Consider the following 27,847-nt stretch of genomic DNA (forward strand, 5'->3'; position numbering starts at 1 on the left):
TTTTTACTGTACAGCAAAACGAATCAGCTATACATATACATATACCCCCTCTTTTCTTTTTTTTTTTTTTTTTTTTTTGCGTTACGCGGGCCTCTCACTGTTGTGGCCTCTCCCGTTGCGGAGCACAGGCTCCGGACGCGCAGGCTCAGCGGCCATGGCTCACAGGCCCAGCCGCTCTGCGGCATGTGGGATCTTCCCTGATCAGGGCACGAACCCATGTCCCCTGCATCGGCAGGTGGACTCTCAACCACTGCGCCACCAGGGAAGCCCTACCCCCTCTTTTTTGGATTTCTTTCCCATTTAGGTCACCACAGTGCATTAAGTAGAGTTCCCTGTAAGTAGAGGGAACTAAGAGGGAACATTAAGTAGATAACATGCTATACAGAATGTTCTCACTAGTTATCTATTTTATACCTAGTATCAATAGTATATATGTGTCAATCCCAATCTCCTAATTCCTCCCACCGCCCCCTTTCCCCCTTGGTATCCATACATTTGTTCTCTACATCTGTGTCTACTTCTTAATGAAATCAAACAATTTAATTAAAATGATGCTATTCTAATCCTATGCCTCTTCTCCCCCATCCCCATTCCCCCCAAAGAGTGGGAATCTGCTAACTGTTATGCTTTTAGTTGCCCATTTCTGTGGTTTGGAAATCTCTGGAAGCAACTTAACTCTTACCAAATTCCTAAGCTTTCCACCCCACTTGATGTACTATTTTTTCCTGAAAGATATTTGAGGGAAAAGTAAATGGGTCTCAGTGATCAAACCCAATCTATGATAAAACTCCTCAAACTGTATGTTGGGGAATCCATCATGGTTTATGGATTAGGAGCTTGGATAAAACAAATGTAAAATATTTGTGGAGTTAAGGTTCACTTATTACTATACATAACAGAATTTAGATTACCAAGCAACCTAAAAGTTGCTACAATATACTATATTGTCTCGCCTTTGAAAATCTGTTCTTTCTAGTTTCATAACACATTGAACACATTGAAATTCAAAAATATTCTTTTATTAGGGCTTCCTTTTCTTAAGAAATCAACAAATGTTATCAAGCATCTACCCATACCCTGCCTTCTTCAACATCATCCTTGTCCTTGTGTAGGCAGCCAAGAAGAATACACATGTACTAATCAGTAAGCCGCCCTGAACAGTGCAGCTGAATGCTTCAACTGTAGAGTATCGGGAATATGTACCATAAGAGCTCCTAAGAGATATTAAGTAACAAAAGAAGACCCACTCCCAGGCAGGGTTTGAGTCCCATTAGTTATTATATGTGGGCTCTCCCTAGGTGCCAGCTGCAGGTAGAGGCCAAACCCCAGGGTCAGAAGTCTTGAAGAACCCTATACAAGTGAATGGGGCTATCAAGATGGGAAAGGCCGTCTAAGCTAGTGGTTCTCAACCCAGACTGCTCATTAGAATCTCAGGTAGGGAGTCTTGAAAAACATACCAAATCTGGGGCCCCCCGTTCAAGAATTGATTTAACTGCTCTGAGGTGAGGCCTAGGCATACATATTTTTTCAGGACTCTCCGGGTGATGCTAACTGGCTGATGGGGTTGAGAACTGCTTAATTAAACAATATCTACTATGACACCATTAACCTTGTTACCAAAAACTGACTATATTGTTGTCACAATCTTTGTATTTGCAGATCTTAAGAAGGATTAGGCTATCTTTCTTAACATCCAGTTACACCCAATTTCTTAGTTAATGAGGTGACCATTATATTAATGAAGATCTAACATTTCTGCTGGATATGAGCCAGATGGAATGTATTTGGGTTGTGGGTAACAGCGCTACAGGATTCAACAGTTAAGGCTCAGTTCACTACTTAAATTTTGCCATCTTAGAGTAAAAGCAAAGTGTTATTTTGGATTGAATTTTGCTCTGCTCTCTGCTTAGGTTTCACTAAAGATATCTCTTTTTGCTGCCTGTGGGTGACAGAGATTTCAAAGCACTTATAAGACCATAAATATATGACCAACCTTTTCACATGTATACCCATTCCTTGCTCTGATCATGAATATACTAGAGGGTGCAAGCTTTAACGAGTGTTTTATTGAATTAACGCAGGACTTTTGGATGGCTGTTTCAAACTGGTAGTGTACCCCCAAAATACCCAAGCCGAAAAAAAACTACTGAGAGCAAGAACTTACCCATCTCACATAACAAAGTCTGGGACCAAAACACAAATCATACCCAGTAACTAACTGAGAATAAATAAAATTTTATTTAATGAATAAAGAAACAGTCCATCACATCCTCTAAATTGCTCTTTAAAACATCCAGGTTGAATTAAATACTGGTTCTTAATTTTTCTTTTTCTAATTGCAAAGTTTCCAAACAAAACACAACCTCCAATAAATCTTTAAGAAAACACAACTAGGAAACAGCAACGGGTGTCATGGAGATGATGTGGGCTACTGGAATACAATGCCATATACTTCCTGGAGAAAGACACAGTAAATGCTCACAAACATTTTGGCTTAAGCGATCATTGGTTTTCATTTCCAAAGAATATCTAACATGCACGATGCAGAGGAAAGGAATAAAAGCCAAGATCCATTCATTGCTTTCTAGTAATAGAGACGAAATATACAGTTTATATAGTTCACACATTTCAAAATGGTTACTAAAATAGTTTTTCCATTAGGATTTCAATAACCAAAAAGGTACTTTAGAAAATAAGTTGACTCTAGCTTCCTGAGATGGAAGCATATCATGTTTGTAAGCCTTCTGGGGCCTGGTGTGTTTTCAAGTGGAAAGAACTCATGCAGGAAGAGAAAGGAAGAGCATAAGATGTGTCCCTTGACCATGATTGAACTGTTAGCTATGGGTGTGTGTGTGTGTTGGTGTGTGTGTGCACATGCCTTCGGACACAAGAACTTTGTCAGTTCTCATGGCTGAAATGAATCATGGAGTTTAAATTCAGACTTGATGTAGCTAAGAATTTGAAAACAGAGACCAAAGGATATGTTCATTTTTGAGGGTCCGTATCCATCTGTTATCCTAAGGTTGATTCATTTCACCATAAGGCTAATGACATGCTAGTATGGAATATTTCTTCATTAGAGCCTAGAGAAGTACAATGAAGTTGTAGAAGAAGTACAATGGAGTTGTCCTGAAGTGCGTGATCCAGAAAGGAATACAGGGACTCTCTTGCTATTTCTCTGTGCACTGCGGAGTCATTATTTCCACTAGCTTTGATCATAGACGCAGGACTCTGAGTTCCCTTAGGCTATTCTGCCTATGTTGAAATAAATTTCCCTGGAATCTGCTTGTAGAAAGCAGATAGGATATTTCTTGAATTTATTTAATTTTTCTCCAGATTTTTTTCAACCACATAGCATCTTTTTTTTTTTACATCTTTATTGGAGTATAATTGCTTTACAATGGTGTGTTAGTTTCTGCTTTATAACAAAGTGAATCAGTTATACGTATACATATGTTCCCATATCTCTTCCCTCTTGCGTCTCCCTCCCTCCCACCCTCCCCATCCCACTCCCCTAGGTGGTCACAAAGCACCGAGCTGATCTCCCTGTGCTATGCGGCTGCTTCCCACTAGCTATCTATTTTACGTTTGGTAGTGTATATATGTCCGTGCCACTCTCTCACCCCGTCACAGCTCACCCCTCCCCCTCCCCATATCCTCAAGTCCATTCTCTAGTAGGTCTGTGTCTTTATTCCCGGTCTTACCCCTAGATTCTTCACACATAGCATCCTGGAAGAAGAAATTCCCCCACTGTGTACTACCCTTCTCAGGAAATACAAAGTAGTGGGACCGGGAAGAAATGTGAACTTGTTAAACAAATTAACTACTTACTTTGGAGAAAAATATTTTTACCATTTTCTTTGGATTGAAAAAACCCCTGCTATCACTTTTTTAAAGGGTCTCTACAGTAAACTTCCTAAGTATTTATTTATCCTACCCTCCATCCTGGGAAAGTCTCAGATATTTTGTTTATTTCACAGATAAAGAAACAGAGACTCCAGAGTTATAACCAAATTAGAGAACGTATCTGAAATTCATCTGAATGATTAAAATCCCTATTGGACTTCACCTGAGAATTCCTAGACATAAGGAGCTCTCCGAATGCTATTAAATGTTTTATAGATTTTTATCTTGACAGGAAGATAATGAGAGAGAAGAGTAGGTCATGAAACTTAATGCTAAAGCTTGGAAAAAATAAGTGAAATTTAATCAGAAAAGAGGATATGGTACCTCTGAAATCAAAATACTGAGAAAGTAAAAGTTAATTAACCAGTGTGCATTAAAAAATACAGTTGCACTCAAATTATCTCATTTGAATTATTTCAGGGTTTTACCTCTCCTTAAAATACACAGTAAAACGGGACTTCCCTGGTGGTGCAGTGGTTAAGAATCCGCCTGACAATTCAGGGGACACGGGTTCAAGCCCTGGTCTGGGAAGATCCCACATGCTGCAGAGCAACTAAGCCCGTGCGCCACAACTACTGAGCTTGCGCTCTAGAGCCCGCGAGCCACAAGTACTGAGCCTGCATGCTGTAACTACTGAAGCCTGTGCTTCTAGAGCCCGTGCTCTGCAACCACAATGAGAAGCCCACGCACCACAATGAAGAGTAGCCCCCGCTCTCCACAACTAGAGAAAGCCCGCGCGCAGCAACGAAGACCCAACGCAGCCAAAAAAAAACCCCAAAACGGTAAAACTGTTTATACTGTGTGCACATACATTTAGTAATCTTTTGGTAATGACTGCTGTGGTCAATACTAGAATGTAGTTAGTTCACTGGATTCTTGCCCCACTAATTGTGGGGAAATTATAGGAATCTGTCTCCAGTTTGCAGATAACTCACTGAATATGTGTAGAAACATCAGGTTCTTTGGAATTTTGGAACATTGAGCAATTCATTCTTACCACATTATGTGAAAATCATTCATGTTTCTTAGTGTGCATTAAAGTACTTCTTATTGTAAGAAAACTATACTTGTAACTCCATTCATTTCCAATCGAAACTGGTCAAGCATCCCCCACCCTGCCACCCCCATCTTTCCCATCTTTAAGTTTCATTTTAATGTGTCCCTGTTTTCAGTTAGGAGGTAGAACGAATTTTTATCTTAGAAAGTAAAAAACATTCTATGAGAAGTTTACTGGACTTGCTGGATATTTTAGGAAGACTAAAACCCAGTTATCTTTCTGTTCCTTTAGAGATATCTGACCAGGTTATAACATATGTGGTAATTTTTACAATTTGAATAATTTAAAAAATCTCTTTTAAGTATCGAATATATGTATTTGTACATTAAAAAATCAGTTCAATCATCATCAAAAAAAACCAATCTTTAAACCTGGAAACTAGCACTGTTTTCTGCATTTTAAAGAAAAATGCCCATTTATGTCAACTGTCAAATATTTATTGTCAAATAATGTTGAAATATTTTAGTTTTTACTATTAGGGAAACATTTTCTACTCACTTGTATGTTAAATCTTTTAGCAAATTAGTATATATGCCTCTACAGTATAGCAATTTTCTTTATTGCTTACACTCAGCATTTATGGCACAATTCTCAGAGGATTGAAAAGTGTGTTCTTTCTCTATTTCTTGCAATTTCAAGGCTATTGCTCTTCGGAGTTTGAAGTGGCCATTACTTAAATACGAACAAAAAACAGCCTGTTTATGGTTCTATAGCACCAAGTATGCTAACTAATATAATTAGGCAGAAAAAGGAGGCAAACATATTTTTAACAAATATGCATTTTTTTTGCATCGCACAGATTTTTTAAAAAACATGGTAGTAGCAACTTTTTTTTAGCATACTGATGACCACTGCATTGTCAAAGTTTAGAAGATGCTTGGCATTCTTCAAGCAATGCTTCAGTAATTAACTTTCTGAAATATTGATCCACTTAAAACAAGAAAAGACAATCAGTGGTGAAAAGGACTTCAACAAGCTCTATTGCAATCTAAGTATCTGTTCATCTTCCTGGTGAGGCCCAGTGATTTTCAACTCGACCGTAAGTGGAAATACTTTGAGTCCAGGTTACCCCTGAAGGGACCTTGAATAAAGGTCATTATGAGTAAATTTGCCTTTGAGTTTACAACCAACTTATAAATAGCCCATATACAAACAGACTCAGGCCAGGATCTCAGCTTGGAAGGTTCTTTGGGAGTGTGTAGGGAGGAAGAGGACAGGAGGAGGCTGTGATCAACCAGAATAACTTGGATGTCTGACTCAGTTTTCTAGACCTCCCCTCCCGGCCTGATTTTTTTTTTTTTTTTTCCTTTTGTCAGCAGTTCCATCTATTAGAAGTTGATGGAAGTAAGGAAGCAACTGCTTTTAAAAGCTCAGCTCCTCTGTGAAGTTAGACTCTCAGGCATTCAGGATTTGTTCGATTGGACTGCTTTCTTCTGACCCCTAAGCCAAGATGCATGGAACAGGAGTTAGGTCATTTTGGAGCATGAGGCATGTTGGCAGGTTGTGGGGAAGCGGTGAGGGGATGGGTTACAGCATGGGGGGGTTACAGAACATGGGGCACAGGGCATCTCAGAGAAAAACACGGAATGGGGATAGAAGCAGAAAGGACCTCAGACACTGTAGCTTGGACATGTAGACACAAAAAAGGAGGAAGTAGTCTTTCTTCTATTAGCTGCTTGGCGGTTTGGTTTTTTTTTTTTTAATTAATTAATTTATTTATCTTTGGCTGCATTGGGTCTTCATTTTGGTGTGCAGGCTTCTCATTGCGGTGGCTTCTCTTGTGGCGGAGCATGGGCTCTAGGCACGCCAGCTTCAGTAGTTGTGGCACATGGGCTTAGTCGCTCCATGGCATGTGGGATCTTCCTGGACCAGGGCTCGAACCTGTGTCCCTGCATTGGCAGGCATATTCTTAAGCACTGTGCCACCAGGGAAGTCCGGCGGTTTGGTTTTAATGCTGAATTTTCTTTCTCCATTTTCCCTCTGATCCCCATTTCCATGATTAACCAAGTTATGAAAAGCCCTTCACTTGTTTGGAAAGAAGGGTCCTTATGAGATCTGCATAGCTTTTTGAAAAAAGGGCCAGAAGGATTGTACCAACTTTCCCTCTTTCCCCGGGCCATTTTTGCAGTTTTGGAGATTTCTCCGAGGGCTTCATGAATGCTGCATGTGCAACAAGTGTAGTGCAAAATAGTAGGGTCTAATAAGGCCAAAGTGCATGTTTATTTCTACTTTCCAGACATGCACTGCACGTGCAACAAGGAGGAAGTACATTCTTCACTGACGCCGACGCTACAGCCTATGCTATCTGCAGCCCTTCGGATCTTTTAGGGTAAGTTCTGTGATCAAATCATGGTAATAAAATGATTCTTCTCAATCTCACTTGCTCATTGGAATCACCTGGGAAGCTTTAAAAATACTGATGCCTATGCCAGAACCCCAGAACTTATGACAGTGATTTGGGGTTGTGGCATGGCTATTGGGATTTTTAAAAGGTCCCCAGGAGATTCTAGTGTGCCAAGGTTAAAAACCACTGCTCTAGACTCAATTCATTTTATATGGAAACATACTGACTTACATAGAATTTTAAAGTCCAATTTAGGTCAATAAATATTTATTGAGTGCCTACTCTGTATAAGGCAAACTTTTGACACAGTCCTTACTAACAAATAGCTAAAATCTAGTGCAGGCAAGACTGGGCTAGTGCAAGGGGAGAGTCAGGCAGGTATATAGAGGCTGTGTTTTATATAAAATACTATACAAATTCATCTTCTCTTTTTCCAGACTCAAGAAATTTGCTATAAGATTTCAAAAAAAGTAGAATTACATTTTATTGGGGTCTGGGGGGGGGTCAGAAAATATTTCATAGAGGCAGTAAAGTAGCATTTGAGATGTTTAAGGAACAGGTAAGATTTCTGTAGGTGGGGATTGGGGAGAAAGCCTTCCAGCTGGAGGCAAAAAAGAGCCATGTGGCTGGAAAGCTGAGGCCTGTGTTAACTTTGCTGATGCACTGGGTGTGTTTTCTGAGTAATGGATGAAAAGCTTTGGGATCATATTGAAGCAAGGCTTGAGTAGCACAGGACAGAACAGCTGGCCTGGGTTGGCTCCAAGGAGCCACTGGGGGTTCGAAAATTGGGGAATGATATGATTGGAGCAGTACTTCAGGAAGAATGATCTGATGCTGAGATCTCAGCTAGATTTGAGTGGGAGAAAAAGCAGGACTAGAGGCAGGAAGACCAATTAGAAGTCTCTTATTATGGTTGAAGTCAGAAGAATTGAGGGAAATTAAGAGAGTAATGAAAGTCTGAACTGGGGAACCACGGGGGGACAGAAAGAAGGCCTGAATATAAAAGAAATAATCGAGTTAGAATTAACATGATTTGTCAGTTGATTAGAGGAAGCAAAAAATGACTTGGATGCTCTTTATTTAGATTACTAGGACTGTGATGGTGCCATTAATAGAAATCATTAAACTAGGATGATGAATGGTTTATGAAAGGGAAGATGATGAATCTGATTTTGGATGTGTTGAGTCCACACATATCCAGCAGAACTAAAATTTCTTATATAAGTATTCCTCGTTGTAATTGAATTCCAATAGAATTTGGATTTGTTCAACACACTAGTTCTCAACAAAGGGGATCCTGCCTCCCGGGGAATATATGGCAATGTCTGGGGACATTTCGGGTGGCCACAACTTGGGGAGGGGTTGCCCTGCTATTGGCATCCAGTGAGTAGAAGCCAAGGATGCTGCTAAACATCCTCCAGCGTGCAGGATAGTCCCTCACAACAACGAATTATCCAGCCCCAAATGTCAAGAGTGCTGAGGTTGAGAAACTTTCCTGTAACATAATCCGGAAGTTCAAATTCGAGGAATTTTAAAGCTTGTTATATTTTAGGTTCGACAGTGCCATCTAGTGGCCAAATGTAGTATTTATCATAGTTCACTGTTGAACACTGTAAAACAACAAATAAAAAAGATTCAGAAAAAAAAAATTCAGAAAGCGAATACATAGAGAGATGAAGAATATCCTCTCATAGGAGACTGTCTAGAGTTTACATTAATAGATGTGATGAGGAGGTTGGGTGTCCAACTGTGGAGAAGCAATCCTGGAGTTAGAAAATGCTCTTTGGTCATAAAGAGATTTGATAATAGAAGCCAATATAGAAACAGAATATTTTACAGGGTGCATTCTGTATGGAATGCATTCAATTTCATTACAGTTGCCTATACTTTTACTATTGTTCCTGCATACATAAGAAAGGAAAAAGTCTAATAATTCTGCTAAATAATTGGCTGAAATCTTTATTTCTTAAGGATGTAACTTATGGTTTTTTATTTAATTAAGAAATAAAGATTGAAAATAATTAAGATGATTTTAGAGTCAGGAAAAATACAGGGTAAAGAGTACTAGAAACTTCCCTTTAATAAAAAATAGACTTTTGGCCAAAGAAGCAGCACTTGACATGCCTTTTTTCTTACCTCCCCCACTAGATTGTAAGCTTTCTGCAGGCAGGGACTGTGTCTTATCATATTTGTGTATGGCCCATAGTCTCTAGCATAGCATCTTATACAGAGTGGACACACAAATGATTTTTTGAGTGAATGAATTTATTTTTATACTGGAAATCCTTGCCTTGAAGTGAAGAAAATTTCAAGCCTTTCTAAGCAATTACTATTTGTTCACTTGAGTAAGATGCCAGCTGAGGATGTCTGGCTCAGAGAACACCAAGGACTTGGGCACAAGGAGTTGGTAACAGACACTCCAATTCATTTCCCTGGTGAATCTGGAGCAAACCGTGCCGTGATGACCATCCCTAGGGCAATTTTTTGACTGGTGCATACATTGTAGATTTCTCTAATATAAGATTCATTCATCCAACAAATAGTTATCGAATGTCTACTTTGTGCTAAGCACTCTTCTAGGCACTGGGATATCACAGTGAACTTAAGTCTAAAAATTCCTTAAGTGGAGAGGCAGGTTTTGAATTAGTGGGTTAGAATAAAGATGCACATTCCCTGTCCCTCCCAGTTTCTCAGTTAGCATAATATTTTCTGTATAGAAAATGCAATTTGACTAATGATCTCAAAGCAGTTCACAACTATTAAAGACGTCTCCTTCTACAGCCACTGCTTTGCTCGGGCAAATGAAAAAACAAAAACCACTCTCCCATCACTTCCTCTTCTAGTTTGCATTTCTTCCTTTCTCACTGCTTCATATACTTGCAGACTTTTGGGGCAAGGGGAGAAGCGGGAGAGCCAATATTCTTTGGGCAGATGATGATGATGCCTGAATATTTTTGCAAGTGGCAACTGAAGCTTGTAGTTTTAAAAGTGACCCCGCAGAAGATTTCCTTCTGTTTGGTTTATTAACAACCCTTTAGTTCTAGAGCCTAGGGATATATATATATATATATATATATATATATAGTCAGAAAAAAAACCACTCACCATTGTATCCAAAAGAAAATGGTACAGGCAGGGTGGTGGGTCCCTGTTTTGGCTATAGAATAAGTGCACTGTGCAATATTTAGTGTTCCAGTGATTTTTTTTTTTTGGTATCTCAATCACATTTTGGCACTTTATTATGTGGCTCAGTACACCCAGGGTAAGCAAATCAAAAGTGCTTCTCCATGTATGTGAGTTGTATGGCACAGACTCCTAGTGCTAAGTAGAAGCTGATTTAATGAATCCACCAAAACTACTGCTATGGATGCAATCAGTGAAAGGTGGTGGAGACCCCCCCTGACTTTTTCCTTTGCATTGTTTAGTGAGTTAGTGATTTCAAAGGTCACTACTGTCCAACTCCTCTCAGCCCAAGCATCTGACCCCTAATTGCTCCTAGGAGGGCCTGAATACCCCAACACAGCAGGGGGCAGGGAAGCATGCTAGCTTTTTCCCAAAGCAGTGGATGGCAGCTGCAGGACATCTTTGGTTCGGCGGTATTGTCTTCTCATTTTGTTGGAATCTTAAAAGGCACAGCCCTCCATCTCTCCCTGAGCTGAGACTGCATGAGTCCCCAGCTGACTTACTCAAAGCTCTCCTTGCCACAGGTCGGGCAGTGTGGGAACTTACTCAAATCCAGTTGCTTGGAAACCATCTTATCTGGCTGGTCTTCCTTCCCCCTCCACAATCCACCCCCTTACACAGCAGGCACCCAGACATTCTTAAAGTTCATCGCTCTCCACTACACTCCGAGAAGAGCATGAATACACCATTGTGCTTTCCATGGAGGAGAAAGCAGAGAAAATGTCAAGTCCTTTACTGGTGAGAGATCCGTAGCGACTGCCACTGGGCCGGACAGACATGGGTGGTGGGATCTGGTGGTGCCACTGAGCTGGAAAATGGACCAAATAATGTGTTACAATCAAAGGAATACAGTCTAGCAGGTACACGTCAGGGGTGCATTCTGTGCTCATTCCAACACTTTCTGTAGGATCTTAGTAAAGCATTGAAATATATCTGGGTCTGAAATGCCTCATTTGTAAAAGAGAGAAATAAAATCTCTCCTTCCCTGTCAGGAAGAGGGAAATTGGGCTGGTGATTTTTTAATCCCCTAATTCCAAACCCTATGATTCTAATCCAGTAAAATTTGGGACTGTAAGAAGGAACAGTGGGTGACTAGGGTGATTTCTCAAAATTTTCTCCTGACCTAGCATGGAGTCTGCTGGGTGGAGGGCGGTGTAGAGAGGGCGGTAGGCTCTCAAGGCAGGGCACCTCCGAAGGTGGAGATGAGAAATCTATGGAAATGGAAGCCAAAAGATGAGTCCAGACCTCTGACCGCACACCTGATCATACTAATCAGCGATCACCTACCTACCGCCCTAATCAGGTTCTAATGAGCTACAGCAAGAAGACTGAAAAGTAACTTATGTGCAATCAACCATGGTTCGGGGACAAAAGGAAATATTAGAATTTCCACGTTCACCAAGCACTGTCCAAAAGGGACACTGGTTTTAGCAGCCAGGATCCTTAGGCTTGAACATGGCCTGAATGAAATATCCATCCAATTTGCTCAGTCCTGTGTGTTGTCACTGATTCAGAAATTACCAAGCAGTCTTCTCATGAGGTTTCCAAGAACCTTGCTGTGGAGAAGGGGAAGCACCAGGTGGGAAACATGGACGTTCTGCGTCCTACGAAGCTATGGACCCTTGTAGCATTCCCACTTATAAACGGGTCCTCTGTTGATTTCATTCTTTTGAATAAGTTTTTCGGGATCTAAATGCCTCTAAGTGAATTGATAAAATCAAAATTTGAAAGCTACAAAACAGGACAAAACTTACAGCGATTCCACGAGAGAGCAGGCACTCAGTAAGGCAGCCATGAACTGGTTTAAGTCCCTCCCCGCCGCCCTCCGCCCCTTAGCCTTTCCTGGCTCTCTCGGACACCTTAACCTGATAGCAGGTACTATTAGAAGCCCTCTTTTCGAAGAGAGACGGATGCCTACTGTCCCCGTTCCTCGGACAGGTAGGAAGTGATTGCGGGAGGCCGTACGGGATTGATTTTACCCCCAATCCTCCATGCTTTGCCCCACTCCCCGGTCCCAGCTGAGGATTCAGCGCTTCGCGTTGTTAGTGCTGTGGAATCAGGACGGGAGCCAGGGAGAGGTGAGCCAGGACTAACTGAACTGGGGACTCCGCCGCGGATGAGCAGGACTGCGACAAGAGTCATCAGTTTCAGGGCTTATTGGTATGAGTTTCTTAGTTGGAGACCTGTTTCCTTCTGACATGGTGAAGTGGGTGAAATGGTAAGGCATTAGCCTGGATTAAGAAACATATCACTGGCGTGTCTCTCCTCGGATCCTCCCAGGGGAAAGTACATTCGAGCCAGCGTCCCTCACGGCTGAATTTCTTTTCAAGTCCACGAATTAAGGAAGATAACCAGAAAGCTATGTATTTTCTCTAAATATTAGACTTAGGGAAAATGGCAGGCCAAGACCCCTCCTGTATGGTACCAAAGAAAGGAGGTACCTGGCGGTCCAGCGGTTAAGACCCCGCGCTTCCACTGCAGGGGGGCACGGGTTCGATCCCTGGTGGGGGAATTAAGATCCTGCATGGCGCGCGGCACGGCCAAAAAAATGAAAAAGGGGGGGGGGGGCGGGTGCACCTATAAATAGCAGGGACCTCAGGTTCTAGGCAGAGTTACTGTTTCTTATTTGTTATTCTGGTTAATCATGTTAAACCAGTAATGAATAAGAAACTTATTAAGCCAACAAATTAGTTCTTTTAAAAGAGGGGGGAAAAAAGGTTTACTCTTTTGGGTTAAGGAATATGTCTTCAAAAATACCAGTTAATGTCAAAATTATAGAGAGGAGTAGAGTACACAAATACATTAATAAAGATTAATTTGTTAAGTGTTTTTGAAAATTAGAAACATGGCTCAAAGGAACGATATAAAACCTGGATTTGCATTCCAGCTGTAGTCACTTAATCTCTCTGAGTCTCTGCATTTCTTCTGCATTTAAATGAGGGTAACAACAATTACAATAATCTCATGGGTTTAGGAGGATCTTAGGGTACCATTTCATAAATTACAAGTCACTGTACAAAAGTCATCTGATATCAGTATCATTAGGACAGCTCTCTATTATTAGTCTGATTGTGAGATTGGAGTAATAAATATTTGTGGAATTAATTAACAAATGAATAGGGTCTGGAAAATTCTGCTGGGTGGAGGTATGACTGGGGAATAACAGGCAGTGGGGAGGGAGTTCCAGTGTGTGACCCATGGCGGCAAGGAGATGGCATGAAGATGCTGGGTGATTAGAAGTACAAGCACAGGTACACTCTGAAGTAGTTGTAATTCCTAGTATTAGAAGTACAGAAAAATTAACCTCTTTTGGAAGAAGATTAACCTTCTAGTGAAATGAAAGAGTGTATGAAAGCCTGAGGTGACTAGGATAAAATGACTTAAAAAATCCATCTCTTAAGCACTAAAATATGATCTAACCAATTCATTTATGAAAACATACTACATCTATCCTAAAAGAAAAAAGATATTTTTGGCCACGCCGTGCAGCTTGCGGGATCTCAGTTCCCCGACCAGGGACTGAACCGGGGCCTAGTCAGTGAAAGCGCCAAGTTCTAACCACTGGACAACCAGAGAATTCCCCCAAAAAAGATTTTTAAGCTGCCTGTCCACACAGATCAACCGATGCCATTATACTTACCATATATATCCAACCTGGCAGTGCATGACACGATGCCAGCTTCATTCTTGGCTGACAATGTGTACCATCCAGCGTCTGATTTCTTGGCTGGCTGAATGAGGAGGCAGACATACCCAGTTGTGTCCTGGTGCATGCTGGAGAAAAGAAAGAATGTATCCGTATTGTATCTGGGGGCAGAAGCGGCTTTGTCGAGTTTAGGGCTCCGGGAAACTCGAGCAAGTCAGGCAGTGCAGTGCTTCTCCTCACCTCCCTGACCCTAGCAGGAGGGAAGGGGATTCAGCTGGAAGCAAGCAGCAGGGGCAAACTTGAAGGTGGAAAGAAGAGGGTCGGTAGCCATGGCTGAGACCTGTTCTTGCCCTCTCCATTCTCCTCCCAGGAGGACTCCCACTTGTCACAACCAAAGTACAGAGAAAATCTCTTTTCCGAACCAGGCTGGACATTGCAACAAGAACTTTGTTAAAAAGCTACGGGAAAGTAGACCAAAACGAGAGTCCAGGGATGGATGGACTGTTAGTGTGGATGGGGTCTTTTCTTTCCTTCCTTCCTTCCTTCCTTCCTTCCTTCCTTCCTTCCTTCCTTCCTTCCTTCCTTCCTTCCTCCCTTCCTCCCTTCCTCCCTCCCTCCCTCCCTCCCTCCCTCTCTTTCTTTCTTTCTTTCTTTCTAATTGAAGTATCATTGATTTACAATGCTGTGTTAGTTTCTGGTGTACAGCAAAGTGATTCAGTTATACATATAACTTTTTCAGATTCTTCTCCATTATAGATTTATTACAAGGTACTGAATATAGTTCCCTGTGCTATACAGTAGGGCCTTGTTGTTTATCTATTTTATATATAGTAGTGTGTATCTGTTAATCCTAAACTCCTAATCTATCCCTCCCCCCACCCTTTCCCCTTTGGTAACATTAAGTTTGTTTTCTATGTCTGTGGGTCTATTTCTGTTTTGTAAATAAGTTCATTTGTATCATTTTTTTAGATTCCACATATAAGTGATATCATATGATATTTGTCTTTCTCTGTCTGACTTACTTCACTTAGTATGATAATCTCTAGGTCCATCCATGTTGCTGCGAATGGCATTATTTCATTCTTTTTTATGGGTGAGTAATATTCCATTGTGTGTATGTATGTATGTATGTGTGTGTGTGTGTATGTGTGTATATATATATATATATATATACACCACAACTTCTTTATCCATTCATCTGTTGATGGACACTCAAATTGCTTCCATGTTTTGGCTATTGTAAATAGTGCCGCTGTGGACATTGGAGTGCATGTATCCTTTTGAATTAGAGTTTTTGTCTTTTCTGGTTATATGCCCAGGAGTGGGATTGCTGGATCATATGGTAGCTCTATTTTTAGTTTTTAAAGGAACCTCCATACTGTTCTACATAGTGGCTGCACCAATTTATATTCTCACCAACAGTGTAGGAGGGTTCCCTTTTCTCCACACCCTCTCCATCATTTATTATTTTTAGACTTTTTGATGATGGCCATTCTGACTGGTGTGAGGTAGTTTTGATTTGAATTTGTTTAATAATTAGCAGTGTTGAGCATCTTTTCATGTGCCTGTTGGCATCTGGCTGTGTTCTTTGGAGAAATGTTTATTTAGGTCTTCTGCCCAGTTTTTGATTGGGTTGTTTGTTTTTTGACATTGAGCTGTATGAGCTGTTTGTATATTTTGGAAATTAAGCCCTTGTTGGTCACATTGTTTGCAAATATCTACTCTCCTTCTGTATGTTTTCATTTCATTTTGTTTATGGTTTCCTGTGCTCTGCAAAAGCTTATAAGTTTCATTAGGTCCCATTTGTTTATTTTTGCTTTTATTTCTACAGTGTTGCCTTGGGAGACTGACCTAAGAAAACATTGGTATGATTTATATCAGTGAATGTTTTGCCTATGTTCTCTTCTAGGAATTTTATGGTGTCATGTCTTATATTTAAGTCTTTAATCCATTTTGAGTTTATTTTTGTGTATGGTGTGAGCGAGTGTTCTAACTTCATTGATTTACATGCGGCTGTCCAGCTTTCCCAACACCACTTGCTAAAGAGACTGTCTTTTCTCCATTGTATATTCTTGCCTCCTTTGTCGAAGATTAATTGGCTCTAGGTGTGTAGGTTTATTTGTGGGCTCTGTATTCTGTTCCATTGATCCATATGGCTGTTTTTGTGCCAATACCACGCTGGGATATCCAAGAGCATGGGACATCTTTCCGTTTCTTTGTAGCATCTTCAGTTTCCTTTATCAACGTTTATAGTTCTTAGCGTGTAAGTCTTTCACTTCCTTGGTCAGGTTTATTCCTAAGTACTTTATTTTTTTTTTGATACAATTTTAAAACGGATTGTTTTTCTTTACTTTCTCTTTCTGATATTTCATTGTTAGTGTAAAGAAATGCAACAGATTTCTGTATGTTAATGTTGTATCCTGCTACCTTGCTGAATTTGTTTATCAGTTCTAATAGTTTTTGTATGCAGTCTTTAGGGTGGAGGGGGTATTTCTTAATATATCCATGGGCATGTGCAGCATTTAGCTTAATACAGTTCAGGAGCAAATCAGCATGTTCTTTCCTTCTGTTTTCTCTATGTCAGTAGTTCTTAACTAACCTTGACTGCATATTGCAACCCTAGATAATTACATCAGAATTTCAGGCTGTGTTTGACACGTTTCATTAATTTACACTGAAGTGTTAACTCAAGAATATTCTCTGTTCTTGCTTATATTTTACCAGAGAAAAACCCTGACTTATATGTACATAGACTTTTTTAGATGCCCAGATTCTGTAAAACCGAATATTTTCTAGGACAAATTCAGTTTACTGTGAAGAAATAATTCTCAGTAGAAATTTCTGTACATAAGCTGCCTTTGTAGCATAAAACCAAAATGGCAAAGAATGAAGGATGCTTAGGGGAAATTAAGGAAAGCACCCACTTTAAGAAACTGGATCCTTAAAGTTACTTAAAAAACAGCCCTGTCGTGATGGATGGAGAAGGAGTATTACTTTAATATTTTATTTTGCTTTATTTTATTTTAGCTTTTTACTGTCAAAAGGTTTTCTGTGTGCTAATGCGACTGAAGACACATGACAAAAAATAGGCACTATCTTTATAAATTCCTCATACCTTTTTAAGCTTGAAAATTAAGGTTTTAAAACTGTGGGACATCTGTACACTGCGCTACCCCTCAGCAACAGAGAGGAATAAATTCTTGATAAGCACAGTAACGTGTGAAACAAATACATGATGCTAAGTGAAAGAAACCAGATTCAAAAGGCTACAGAGTTATTTGGGCGGCCCGACAAGCCTCGGTGAACTTGACCGAGGGTGGAGCCTGTACCTGATCCTCTCTCTGGTGAAGGGGATGGTCTCATTGTCTTTCTTCCAGTAGAACACAGGTGGAGGCATGCCTATCACCCGGCACTCCAGTCTCACTGGGTGGCCTTCGGGAACGCCGCTGTTCTGCAGTTTCTCCAGGATTACAGGTGCTTTCTTCACTTCTTTGGCTGAATGAGAGAAGGGCAGTGCTAGTTTGAAGAGTAAGTGCCTTGGGGTCCATGCCTCAAACAAATTACAGTTCTGGAATCTAGCAGAGTGAGCCCCCACCCACCTTTACCTCTTCTTTAGAACACTTCTCAAGCCTCTTAGTGAAGATCACTGCCTTGATAAAAGCTCCAGAAATGAAGCTTGATAAAAAAGAAATGAGGAAACTGTCTCTGCCTGTCTTATGAGGGACTACACTTAAGGATTTGGGTCACACACATGGGATGCATATGGTAGGTGTGGAATTGAGGGAGTTTCTTTTATTGCTCAGCAGTAAATTTTGAGAAACAGTATATTATATGTACTAAATATATCTCTTTTTTCTTTTTTAGAGGAGTTTATTTTGTAGAAGATATATTAATTTTCCCTCAACTTTTTATCTTGAAAAATTTTATAGCTACAGAAAAGTTGAAAGAAGTATACTATTTAAAAAAAAACCACACACACAAATTATGCTTCCTAAGGAGGCTTTTTTTCCCCCCACAGAACCAATTAAGGCAAAGCTACCTCGTATCTCAGGGTTCCCTAGTCAATAGCAAAACAGTGGGAAAAGAGTAAAAGCCGCAATCACCGTATCCTCGCAGAATGAGCTTTTCCTACTCTGTTGGTGAGATGGAATTAGATGGAATTAGATGAGGATGAGAAAAAGAAAAAAATATACTGAGGAGACAGCTACTAGCTTAGAGAGAGGATTAGCATTCTGAAGCTACCCTGATTTCCTTCAGGGGCCATACGAGGGAGACAGCGGGAGAAAGCCCAGCACAAGATTTCATACATTCTGAAATCTAATTCTGGCTGGACTACTGCCCCGAGGGGCTGGCACCTCCCAGGTGAGAGTGACTTGTCCTTATCTGTGGACATGACAGTGTTTTGTTCACATCATCTTATAAGGTAAGGGTTTGGTTGTGTAGTTACAGATTCAAGTGCCTTCCACATTCCAGGCACTGAGTCAGATGTCAGAGATACACAGAAGAACGTCAGAATCTCTGACCTCAGAGGCTCATGGTGTCTTCAGGGAGGCAAAAGGGGAAATAGTTACACCGAAGCCATGAGTGCTGTAAGAGACTCTCCTTTACTAAGTGCTATGGAAACAGAGGAGGATGTAACCTGGTGGATCCACTGTGCCTTTGTGGTGACATTTGAATTAAGTCTTAGAGAATGAGTAGGAGGTTGCTAGGCAAAGAAGGGCATTCCACGTAGAGGGACCACGGATGCAAAGGCATGGAAGCTTGGGGTGGGGGGAGACCCTGGAGTGTTCCAGGAGTGATGGGCTATAGGGCAAGTGACCTGAATTTAGTGATAGTCAATTAGTAATTACAATGACTACCATTTATTTCAAGCATGATATACACAAAGTACCATATTATGTTTTTAGCTTACTGATACGTTTTCGAAAGCAACATAGGAAACACAGCCCTTATTACAGTGAAGGAGAAACTAAGATGAGACTCCATGGGACAAAGGACTAAGGGATTACATCAGAGGCTCTGCATGTTTCTGTAATCACCTTGGAGGGAGTTACGTTTAGGGGTCCCAGCAGCAAACCTTACCTACTACGGTGAGGTCCAGACTAAAGGAATTCTGCCCGGTTTTGTTGGTAGCAACACAGGTGTAGGTCCCTGCGTCACGTTGAGTGAGTGGGTCAATGAGCAAAGAGTGGACTCCAGTCTCCCTGACCAGCATCTTGTGGGAGGTGTCGGGGAGCACAGGCTGGCCGTTGAGCAGCCACGTCAGCTCCGGAGGCGGCAGGCCACTCACCTAATAAGCAACAGGACAGACGAGGCAAATGACAGATCGATGACAGACAGATTTATTTGGTGGCTGAATTCTTAAAAAGCTAAATAGATAGATGAAATAGGCCTGTGGGATCAGTTTCAGAGATATTGCTTACACACCTAATAAGCAACAGGTAGCCAAGAAAGGCACAGACATTAAACCAGTGTTCTCAAAGCCGGCTGTGTGTCATAATCACATGAGGAGCATTTGACCATCCTGATGCCCACTTACTATATTAAATCAGAATCTTTGGGGGTGGGACCCAGTCATGGGTTTCTTTCAGGCTTTAGGGTGGAAGACGTTAATCCCAAATATTATTTAGGTAACTAGTGAGAGAGCAAGAACCACCTAGAGAAGTGGATTCTATAAACGCGTAACCTTAAGCCTTTACTAATTCGTGTCTAAATGTCCATAGCATTCTATGGACAGAAGGGGTGACTTAAGTTACTGTTCATACTGAGAAATATTCACACTGTCCAACTGAACCTAGTTTCCGGTGGAAGAGTTAGAATGTAGACTAGCTGAAGGTGATGGATGTTGAGTAGTATGAGAAACCAGCTTCTGTTTTCATAAACTGCCTTGGAGCCATCTTTTCATGACTCTAGTGTTTTCAAAGGCTGTACCTCACAGCAATTCACTTCAAGGTTGCAGAAATCATCCTTATGCCTTTATAGTAATAAAGACTTTCCAGGTACCATATGGAAAATGTCTGAATTACATCACCTCTTCGGTTGTCTTTACAAGCATAGAGTTAACTTGGTACAGTATCAGTGTAACTTTTATTAAGATATAAACACTTAAAGATTTTATGAAATACTTTGTCTGGTATTAAATGCTCCAGAAGAACCTTGTGGGGGAAAAAGTGCGCTCTCTCTCTCTCTCTCTCTCTCTCTCTCTCTCTCTTCCTCAGTCCCCTTTCCCCGAAAAAACAACAAACATAAAACAAATACAAACAAAAACAGGTGCATACAAACAAACAAATACAAAATATGAACAGATTTGGAACCAAGAATGGTGTACTAGAGTCTACCTTACAGTCCAGGCGACAGAGGCGCCCCTCGTGAGCTACCATATCCCCAGGAGCCTGCAGGAAATGTGGTCGGAAAAATCGTTCCTGTAGGGGCTCTTTGTCTCTTTCTTGCGCTCGGGACCTTACTCTAAAACAGCAAGCATGTTCAGGCATTACGCATAGAAACCACTTCAAAACTTACCACAGTATAGACATTTAGGCATGGCTCTCGGGCCTGGAGAAAGATTTTTTGGGGGAGTGGGGGTGGCTGGACCATGAAGGGATAATAAATAATAGTGTGGAGCTGATGTAAAAAGCAAAGTACTAGCTATCTCACCCACTGTAGGGTTATCTTGTGAGATCTGTAATTAAATAAACAGGCTTTAGCTTCTTTCTCTCTGAAGTCATTCTGGGTTAAGTGACTCAGCTCCCCTTGCCTTGGGTTTGACCAGTTGTTCAGAAGTTTCAGAATAAAGAAATCAGTATTCAATCTGAACCTCAAATAAGAGCCAAAAGAGAAGTCCTGTTTATCACCCAGAACAAGGCAGCTGCAATCCCTGTGTCTCTGAGTAATAAAATTTAACCTGGCTAATAAATTATGTCAGACCATTAAAGATGATCATGAACTTAAACTGGTTAAGACTGACCACAGTAACAGCTGTTCTTGAAGAAGGAAAAAAAAAAAAACAACTGAACAAGAAGGTAGAGTTGCAACGGTGGTAAAATACTGTATCTGAAACATGGGTCACTATTTTTGTCCCTTTGGTAAGTCTAATGTAATTCATCCACGTCAGCAACTATGAAATGCTTTGCTAAGACTTTGTGGCACCGTAAGACTCAAGAGAAAGCCAGGCTCTTTCTTCTTAGTGATTAGTAAAATTGGAGAGGAGGAAAGTCAGTTGCTGTGTTGGAGACAACTGTTATATTGGAGACAATAACAACAACAGAAATCTTTTATCAGTATACATATACTCATTAACAGTTTCTGTTTTTTAAAGACAAGGTAATTTAATTCAGAGAGTCTAATTTATATATTATGTGCACAGGTGCTACTGATGGTTGCAATTTTTGAACCATTAAAAGTGTGCCGTGGACCAATGCTTCTCAAATTTAATGCGCTTATGAATTACCTGGGGAGCTTATTAAAATGTAGATTCTGATCAGTATGTCTGGGTGGGGCTTGGGATTCTGCATTTGCAACAAGCTCCCAAGTGATGCTGGTGCTGCAGGTGGAGGACTACACTTTAGTTGACAATTTGTAGACCAGATACTTCAGTGCTCATTGTGGTGGGTGGCTGCTTGGGAGGGGCTAGAGAAGGGAGATTCTTACTGTCTTTACCTGTGAGGCTGACCAGCAGCTGTTAGTCGACTTCGAATGGGCAAACCTTGTACCATCAAGTGGCCAGAACAGCTGATTCTCCCCTGAGAAACAGAAAATGAAGGAGATTAAAATAAATAAAAACAATTCTACATGTTTTCAGTACATATACATTCTTATGGACCAGAACATTATGAACTTTTTGGCTATTATGAGTTTTTTTTTTTTTTTTTTGGAGGGGGGATGAAAACAATATAACTCCTTAAATCACTGTTAATATTCCAGGGGAAACGATTTTTAAGAATATTGTGACTTTCATTTTTAAGCTGAGAGATGAACAGACATAAATGTAAAAAAATGTGAAATCTTGTGCATTTAGCATTATTTGTAGGCACATGCAGAGATCATGGTCAAGTATTTTTATACTTTCCTCAATAGAAGTTATCTTCAAAACTAACATTTTAATAGGAGGAGTGGGTGAGTGGAAATTATAGTTCTGTACCTCCTATTCTAGTAGTAGTTGAAGATATTTATTCTGCCATATCTTTTTTTTTTTTTTTTTTTTTTTTGCGGTACGCGGGCCTCTCACTTTTGTGGCCTCTCCCATTGCGGAGCACAGGCTCCGGACGCGCAGGCTCAGCGGCCATGGCTTACAGGCACAGCCGCTCCGCGGTATGTGGGATCTTCCCGGACTGGGGCACGAACCCGTGTCCCCTGCATTGGCAGGCGGACTCTCAACCACTGCGCCACCAGGGAAGCCCCTGCCATATCTTTAAGGGGAATTTTAAGTCTTGGTCTCTTCAGAAAAGGAAAGTGAAAGATTATGGCTTTCCAACTTTTACCAAAAAAAATTTTTTTAATGAGTGAGGGATATTCACAAGTAATTTGCTTATTCTCTAAAGAACAAAAACTAGAAAATCTTTTTTTTTTTTTCGGTACGCGGGCCTCTGTGGCCTCTCCCATTGCGGAGCACAGGCTCCAGACGCGCAGGCTCAGCGGCCATGGCTCACGGGCCCAGCCTCGCCGCGGCATGTGGGATCCTCCCGGACCGGGGCACAAACCCGCATCCCCTGCCATCGGCAGGCGGACCCTCAACCACTGCGCCACCAGGGAAGCTCGCAAATCATTCTTTGATAGAATAATTTGTTGACTCTTCAAGAGAGTCAATGAGTTGATCAAAACAAGATTTACTCCAATAGGTCTGGGGCATATACTTAGTGAGTAGATACTACTAATGTCCTTTGACAAAGGCTGAAGGGTGGCGTGACCCATCAGTGGCTAAGTGGTCTTATAAGTTGTGATACTGTGCTCTAGTTACACAGTCTCTATGCTCCTTATTCATTCTCCTCAGAAATCCTTAGTAACTTGCACTTCTCAAGGTTTATTCACAATGACATGAACCACTCCTTCCTGAGTGCAGTACAGCGTGGAACCCTGCGTCTCTACCTGGGGGTTGGCCGCCATGATGGTGTAGTTGCCGTCATCATCGCCGGTGGTGGAGTCAATGTACAGAGAACATGTCCCGTCTCCTTCTCGCCTCATTTTGAAGTGCTCATTTCTTTTTGAAATCTGCTTCCCATCTTTGAACCAGTAAACCTGAAGTGAAAAATAATCAAGGAGAATATACACTGTTCTGTACATCTTTTTTTTTTTGGCTGCACCATGCAGCATGCACAATCTTAGTTCCCTGATCAGGGATGGACCCTGTGCCCACTGCATTGGGAGCGTGGAGTCTTAACCACTGGACCACAAGGGGAGTCCCTGTTCTGTACATCTTTAGAGGATAACGGTACAAGGAGTAGGATAAGGCAAGGATCGATTGCCATCTCTACAACTAGTAACCCATCCCTTATACAACACTTAGAAAACAATTTTTAAACATATTACAAATGACAGTATAATATGCTCCTCCACTTGTACATATACAATATTTAAGTAAGAAATTATGTATAATTTAAGATTGAGATAAAGCTTTTGATTATTTTTATTATATTTATAATTACTTAAAAAGCCACCCTAAGGACCAGACATGTCTTCAGAGGCAAAATAATTAAAACCGGGAGCCTGGAACTTTTCCTATTATCCTTTTACAAACTCAAGTCTCCTGAAGTCCGAGATCTCAGGGCCTAGAATAGCTGACCTTACTTGAAAGGATAGTATCGTTTATTATACCAAATGGAATGAGGCCAGGATTCAATTGCTAAATTGCTAAATTTCTCCTCTGACTAAAATTTAACTATACATAGTTTTCAAGTTAAGTTATGCATGTATCAAGGAGATCTTTCAAAGACAGGGGAGTTAAAGTACTGGTTGCAGCTGCCCTTCTCTACCTTTCCTGGTTACCTAATCATACATACTAACGCCATGTTAATGTTTGTGAAAGTAGAGTGGATAGATTCCCTGCTGTAGACATACTGGGTGTAAATTCTTCTCTCAGCTGACTGCCAAAAAGTCTGGTGACTCATAAGATTTTTCAGCAGCCAGTGATAACGATGTGACATTTTTGGCATTTACCAACCTAACAGTAATAATACAAATATACCTCACTTTGTACAACAGGCAGGCTGTAGATATTCAGCAGATGTTAAATAGAAAGAAAAGTATCAGTTTGGTGAGTTTGATGGTTGAGAGAATCAATAGCCCAAAATAGAGGATCATGACTAAGGAATTTATTTTCAACTTTTATAAAAATTTTAATTTACCCATAAGTTATCTGATTTTGTTTTTGCCTGGCTATTTAATGATTCTATTCCTGATTGTATCTTTTTAGTCAGATTACCTGGGCTTTGTTAATTTTCTGGTATTGATTTTCATTCCCTCTGTAGATACTGCACTAGAGTCTGGTAAGACTTTCTTGAAGGCACTGTCTATAGTTTTGCACTGTTGGTTGGCCAACTGGCTGGTCATCTTCCCCTACCTTTGGGACGGGTATCCCAACAATTTTGCAGGTGAATGTCACTGGAGAGCCTTCGGTGACCCGGAAGTGCTTGAGTCTTTTGTCAAAGATGGGAGCAATACACTTGCCCGTGGGGATCTCATCATGTTGGATTTCATCATCTGATTCATCAACAGGGGTGCGTTCCAAGCGAAACTCTATTTCATTCATCAGCCTCTGCTCAAAGCTTGAAATTTTGTACTCCTGTCAAAATGGCAAACATGTTTTAATTTCAGTTTCTGTGGGTGAGGAAGAATGTGTTCATCAATACAACGTGAGGACGAAACTTTTTAAGATTCGAATGTTAGATTTACATTGTGGAACCTCAGTAAACCAGGCATGTTCCATTTCCAGTTCCTCATCATGGAGCACTGAAGGAGATTTGTGTTTCTACTACAATCCCAAACTGTCCTAGTGAACCCTGATTCCTCACCTTCAGCGTGGAGCCCCGGTAGAATATTGTAGGGAATGGAATGAAGATGGAATATAATTTTTGTAGCTACTAATAGTGTCCATTTCAATATATAGAGCTGCCTTTGTGGTATTTTGGCAAAATTATTCTGAACTGCATTCTGATACATGCCTGCATCACCAGCTTCCTGTCTCTACTAGACATTCCCGTCTGCATACTTGAGGAAAACTTGTCTTGAATAAATCTCCCTTGACCCCATGTCTGCCTACACTGTGTCTCTGCTGCCCTCACGACGAAGCTATTTGAAAGAATTTTCTATTATTACAGCCTCATTTCCTTGTCGCCTGTTCTGTCACTAACATACTCCAATTAGGCTTGTGTTCCTACAGTTCCACTGAGATTGCTGCTGTCGGGGTCTTCACATTTGCCAGATCCACAGATAAGTTGTCACTTATCTGTTCTTACCTTACCTGACCTTTCAATAGCATTAGACACAGATGGCTACTTTCTCCTTTTTGAAACATTTTTTTTCTGTTGGTTTCCATGACACCCTACTGGTTTTCCTTCTCTTCCCCTAGCTGGTCCTTATCAGTCTCCTTTACTAGCTCTTCCTCCTCTGCTCTAGGTGATCTCATCCAGTCTCACAGCTTCAGATACCTTCTGTATGCTGATGACTCCAAATCCATGTGTCTCAGCCTGGTCTCTCCCCAGAACCCATACGCCCAGTGATCTACTCTACATCATGAGAGTCATATACCCACCAGTATACTCTCTGTCATGGCTTGGGTGCCTCATGGGTGCACCCATGGACCAGCTTAGCATGGTCCAAACAACATGCACTTGATTTCTGTCCCCCAGGGAAGATACTCCTACCCTGCCCTTCCCCATCTTTGGAACTGGCACCACTCTTCATCCATTTGGTTAAGTGGTTAAGCTGGTGTTTTTCACATTACCTATGGTGAAAACCAGATTTTAAAAATAGATTTTTTCAACCTGAAAAAAAACCCTATTTTTTCAATAGATTTTTCAACCAAAATATAAATGAATTACTAGAAAAATAAAATAAAAATGAATTACTAGAAAAATAAAATAGAAAAAGCATGCAGAATTATTATATTCAGTAGACATAAAATTTCTCTGTCAAATGCTCTAGAAATTTCTTAATGGTTACTTTCAATTTCCATACTTAACTCAAGGTGGAGAGATGACAGCTTGCAGACTGGCACAGGTCTAAGACCACACTTTGAGTGCACCGAGTTAACCTAAATCTAGAACTTATCCTGGATTCCTCTGATTGCCTATCCTGCCCTATTCTATCAAGCTTAAATGTCACCTCCCTAAAGCAACTTTCCCAGGCCACTTCATCTAAAGTAACTCCCAATTCTAATTCTCTACAGAGCATGGACTGCTATCTAGTGTTTTTCTTGTTTGTATATTGATTGAATGATTGAATATATCTAAGCCTTAGAATGTTAGCATCAGAAAAACAGAGCTCTTGTCTGTCTTGCATCCCACGATATCAACCATATATGGAATAGTGAGTGCCTGCTACATGGCAGGTGCTCCATGAGTATCTGAAGAATGAAAGAATACATGAACGACATGGGAGCCATCACTTGTTCCAACACTACTGTATCTTTGAGGAATCTGGAGCCATGTGCTTGGGGTGAGGGTGAGCCCTTTGGTTAAACTTGTGACTCTAGTTAACCATAATTTTATGATTTAGGTAGGCCCCATGGAGATGGTTCTAGGATGCCCCTAAAGTGGAATTTGGGAGCACATGGCTGATTTGCCCCCTAGTCATAGGCAGAGTAATTGAGTTCAGGACTCATGAGATATGTTCTCAAGCTATTAAACCACATCATTCATGTCCTCTAGCTATTGTCTTATACATATCATCGCCTGAATTTGTGCAGAATTGGAACTTAGGAAACACGGACACCAAATGTTTCTTGGTTTTAATTTCTTAGAACCAATTTTAAATCTTCCCTCTCAGCCTCATCTCAGACTGGGTGAACAAAATACATCTACAGCTCTTTCAGGGTAGAAAAATGATTCATCTCCAGTGAAGCGTATTAATTTTTAATCAGATAAACAAACTAATTAAAGTAAAAGATTGTTCACTTCTAATTTGAAACCCAATTTGGTTTAAAAGTATTAAGACTATTTTCTACATTTTGGGTTTTTTTTTTAAAGTTAATACTTAAAGCTTCCAACTATCTACTTATTAGTTTGAACTACATGAAATTGCCATTTTTGAGGGTTAAAAGAGGTAAAAATATCAGCAATTTCAAATTATTCAACCTAATACTATACAGCGAGTATATTTTCCATAAATACATTAACTAATCCCACAAATTTGAAATGTTTCCTAGTCTTGACAATTTAAAATCCCAGAAGGAATATATTTTTTTTCCTTGTTGAATTGCATTCATGCTCCTAAATGGGTATTATTTTTCCTTTTAGCAAATTTGTTTATTTTTTGGATGTTTAGGAGTAAAACCAATGAGTCATTTTATTCTCTTACTATGTGAGGTAGGTGCTAAATAGCTGTAGTATTTTAAAAATAATAGTCAAAAGCATAATTCATATAGTTTGCAAACCTCACACACAGATCCTGGAGTTCAGGATAACCCAGGCTTTTTGTGAGGGTGGCAAGGGGTCTTAGCTTCTTATGGCTTCTCATCTTGTTTCATTTAAGTCCCCAAATTCCCAATCCATTGCATACC

At 40.6% G+C, this 27,847-nt stretch overlaps 2 protein-coding genes and 1 long non-coding RNA gene across 6 annotated transcripts in view; 2 read left to right on the top strand and 1 right to left on the bottom strand.

The window, feature by feature from the left end:
• The window catches only part of LOC137209285 (phenazine biosynthesis-like domain-containing protein), a 67,261-nt gene extending 62,805 nt beyond the window's left edge, over nt 1–4,456 (top strand). Inside the window, exon 12 of the transcript XR_010935976.1 lies at nt 4,327–4,456. The gene's annotated coding sequence lies outside the window, so the exon portion shown is untranslated. The remainder of the gene's footprint in view (nt 1–4,326) is intronic.
• MYPN (myopalladin) overlaps nt 2,216–27,847 on the bottom strand; it is a 99,336-nt gene continuing 73,704 nt past the window's right edge. For all 4 annotated transcript variants that reach the window (XM_067710755.1, XM_067710757.1, XM_067710754.1 and 1 more), the window contains 8 exons: nt 24,689–24,910; nt 23,218–23,367; nt 21,793–21,875; nt 20,475–20,601; nt 19,219–19,426; nt 17,466–17,631; nt 14,131–14,264; nt 2,216–11,298 (listed from right to left, as the gene is read on the bottom strand). In XM_067710755.1, the coding sequence (XP_067566856.1) occupies nt 11,129–11,298; nt 14,131–14,264; nt 17,466–17,631; nt 19,219–19,426; nt 20,475–20,601; nt 21,793–21,875; nt 23,218–23,367; nt 24,689–24,910 (1,260 nt within the window). In that variant the 3' untranslated portion in view covers nt 2,216–11,128. The remainder of the gene's footprint in view (nt 11,299–14,130; nt 14,265–17,465; nt 17,632–19,218; nt 19,427–20,474; nt 20,602–21,792; nt 21,876–23,217; nt 23,368–24,688; nt 24,911–27,847) is intronic.
• LOC137209292 (uncharacterized) overlaps nt 12,123–27,847 on the top strand; it is a 100,478-nt gene continuing 84,753 nt past the window's right edge. The window contains exon 1 of the long non-coding RNA XR_010935977.1: nt 12,123–12,428. This is a non-coding gene — a long non-coding RNA (uncharacterized lncRNA). The remainder of the gene's footprint in view (nt 12,429–27,847) is intronic.

The sequence above is a fragment of the Pseudorca crassidens genome, chromosome 16 (genome assembly GCF_039906515.1).
Source record: "Pseudorca crassidens isolate mPseCra1 chromosome 16, mPseCra1.hap1, whole genome shotgun sequence".
NCBI classification, from domain to species: domain Eukaryota; kingdom Metazoa; phylum Chordata; class Mammalia; order Artiodactyla; family Delphinidae; genus Pseudorca; species Pseudorca crassidens.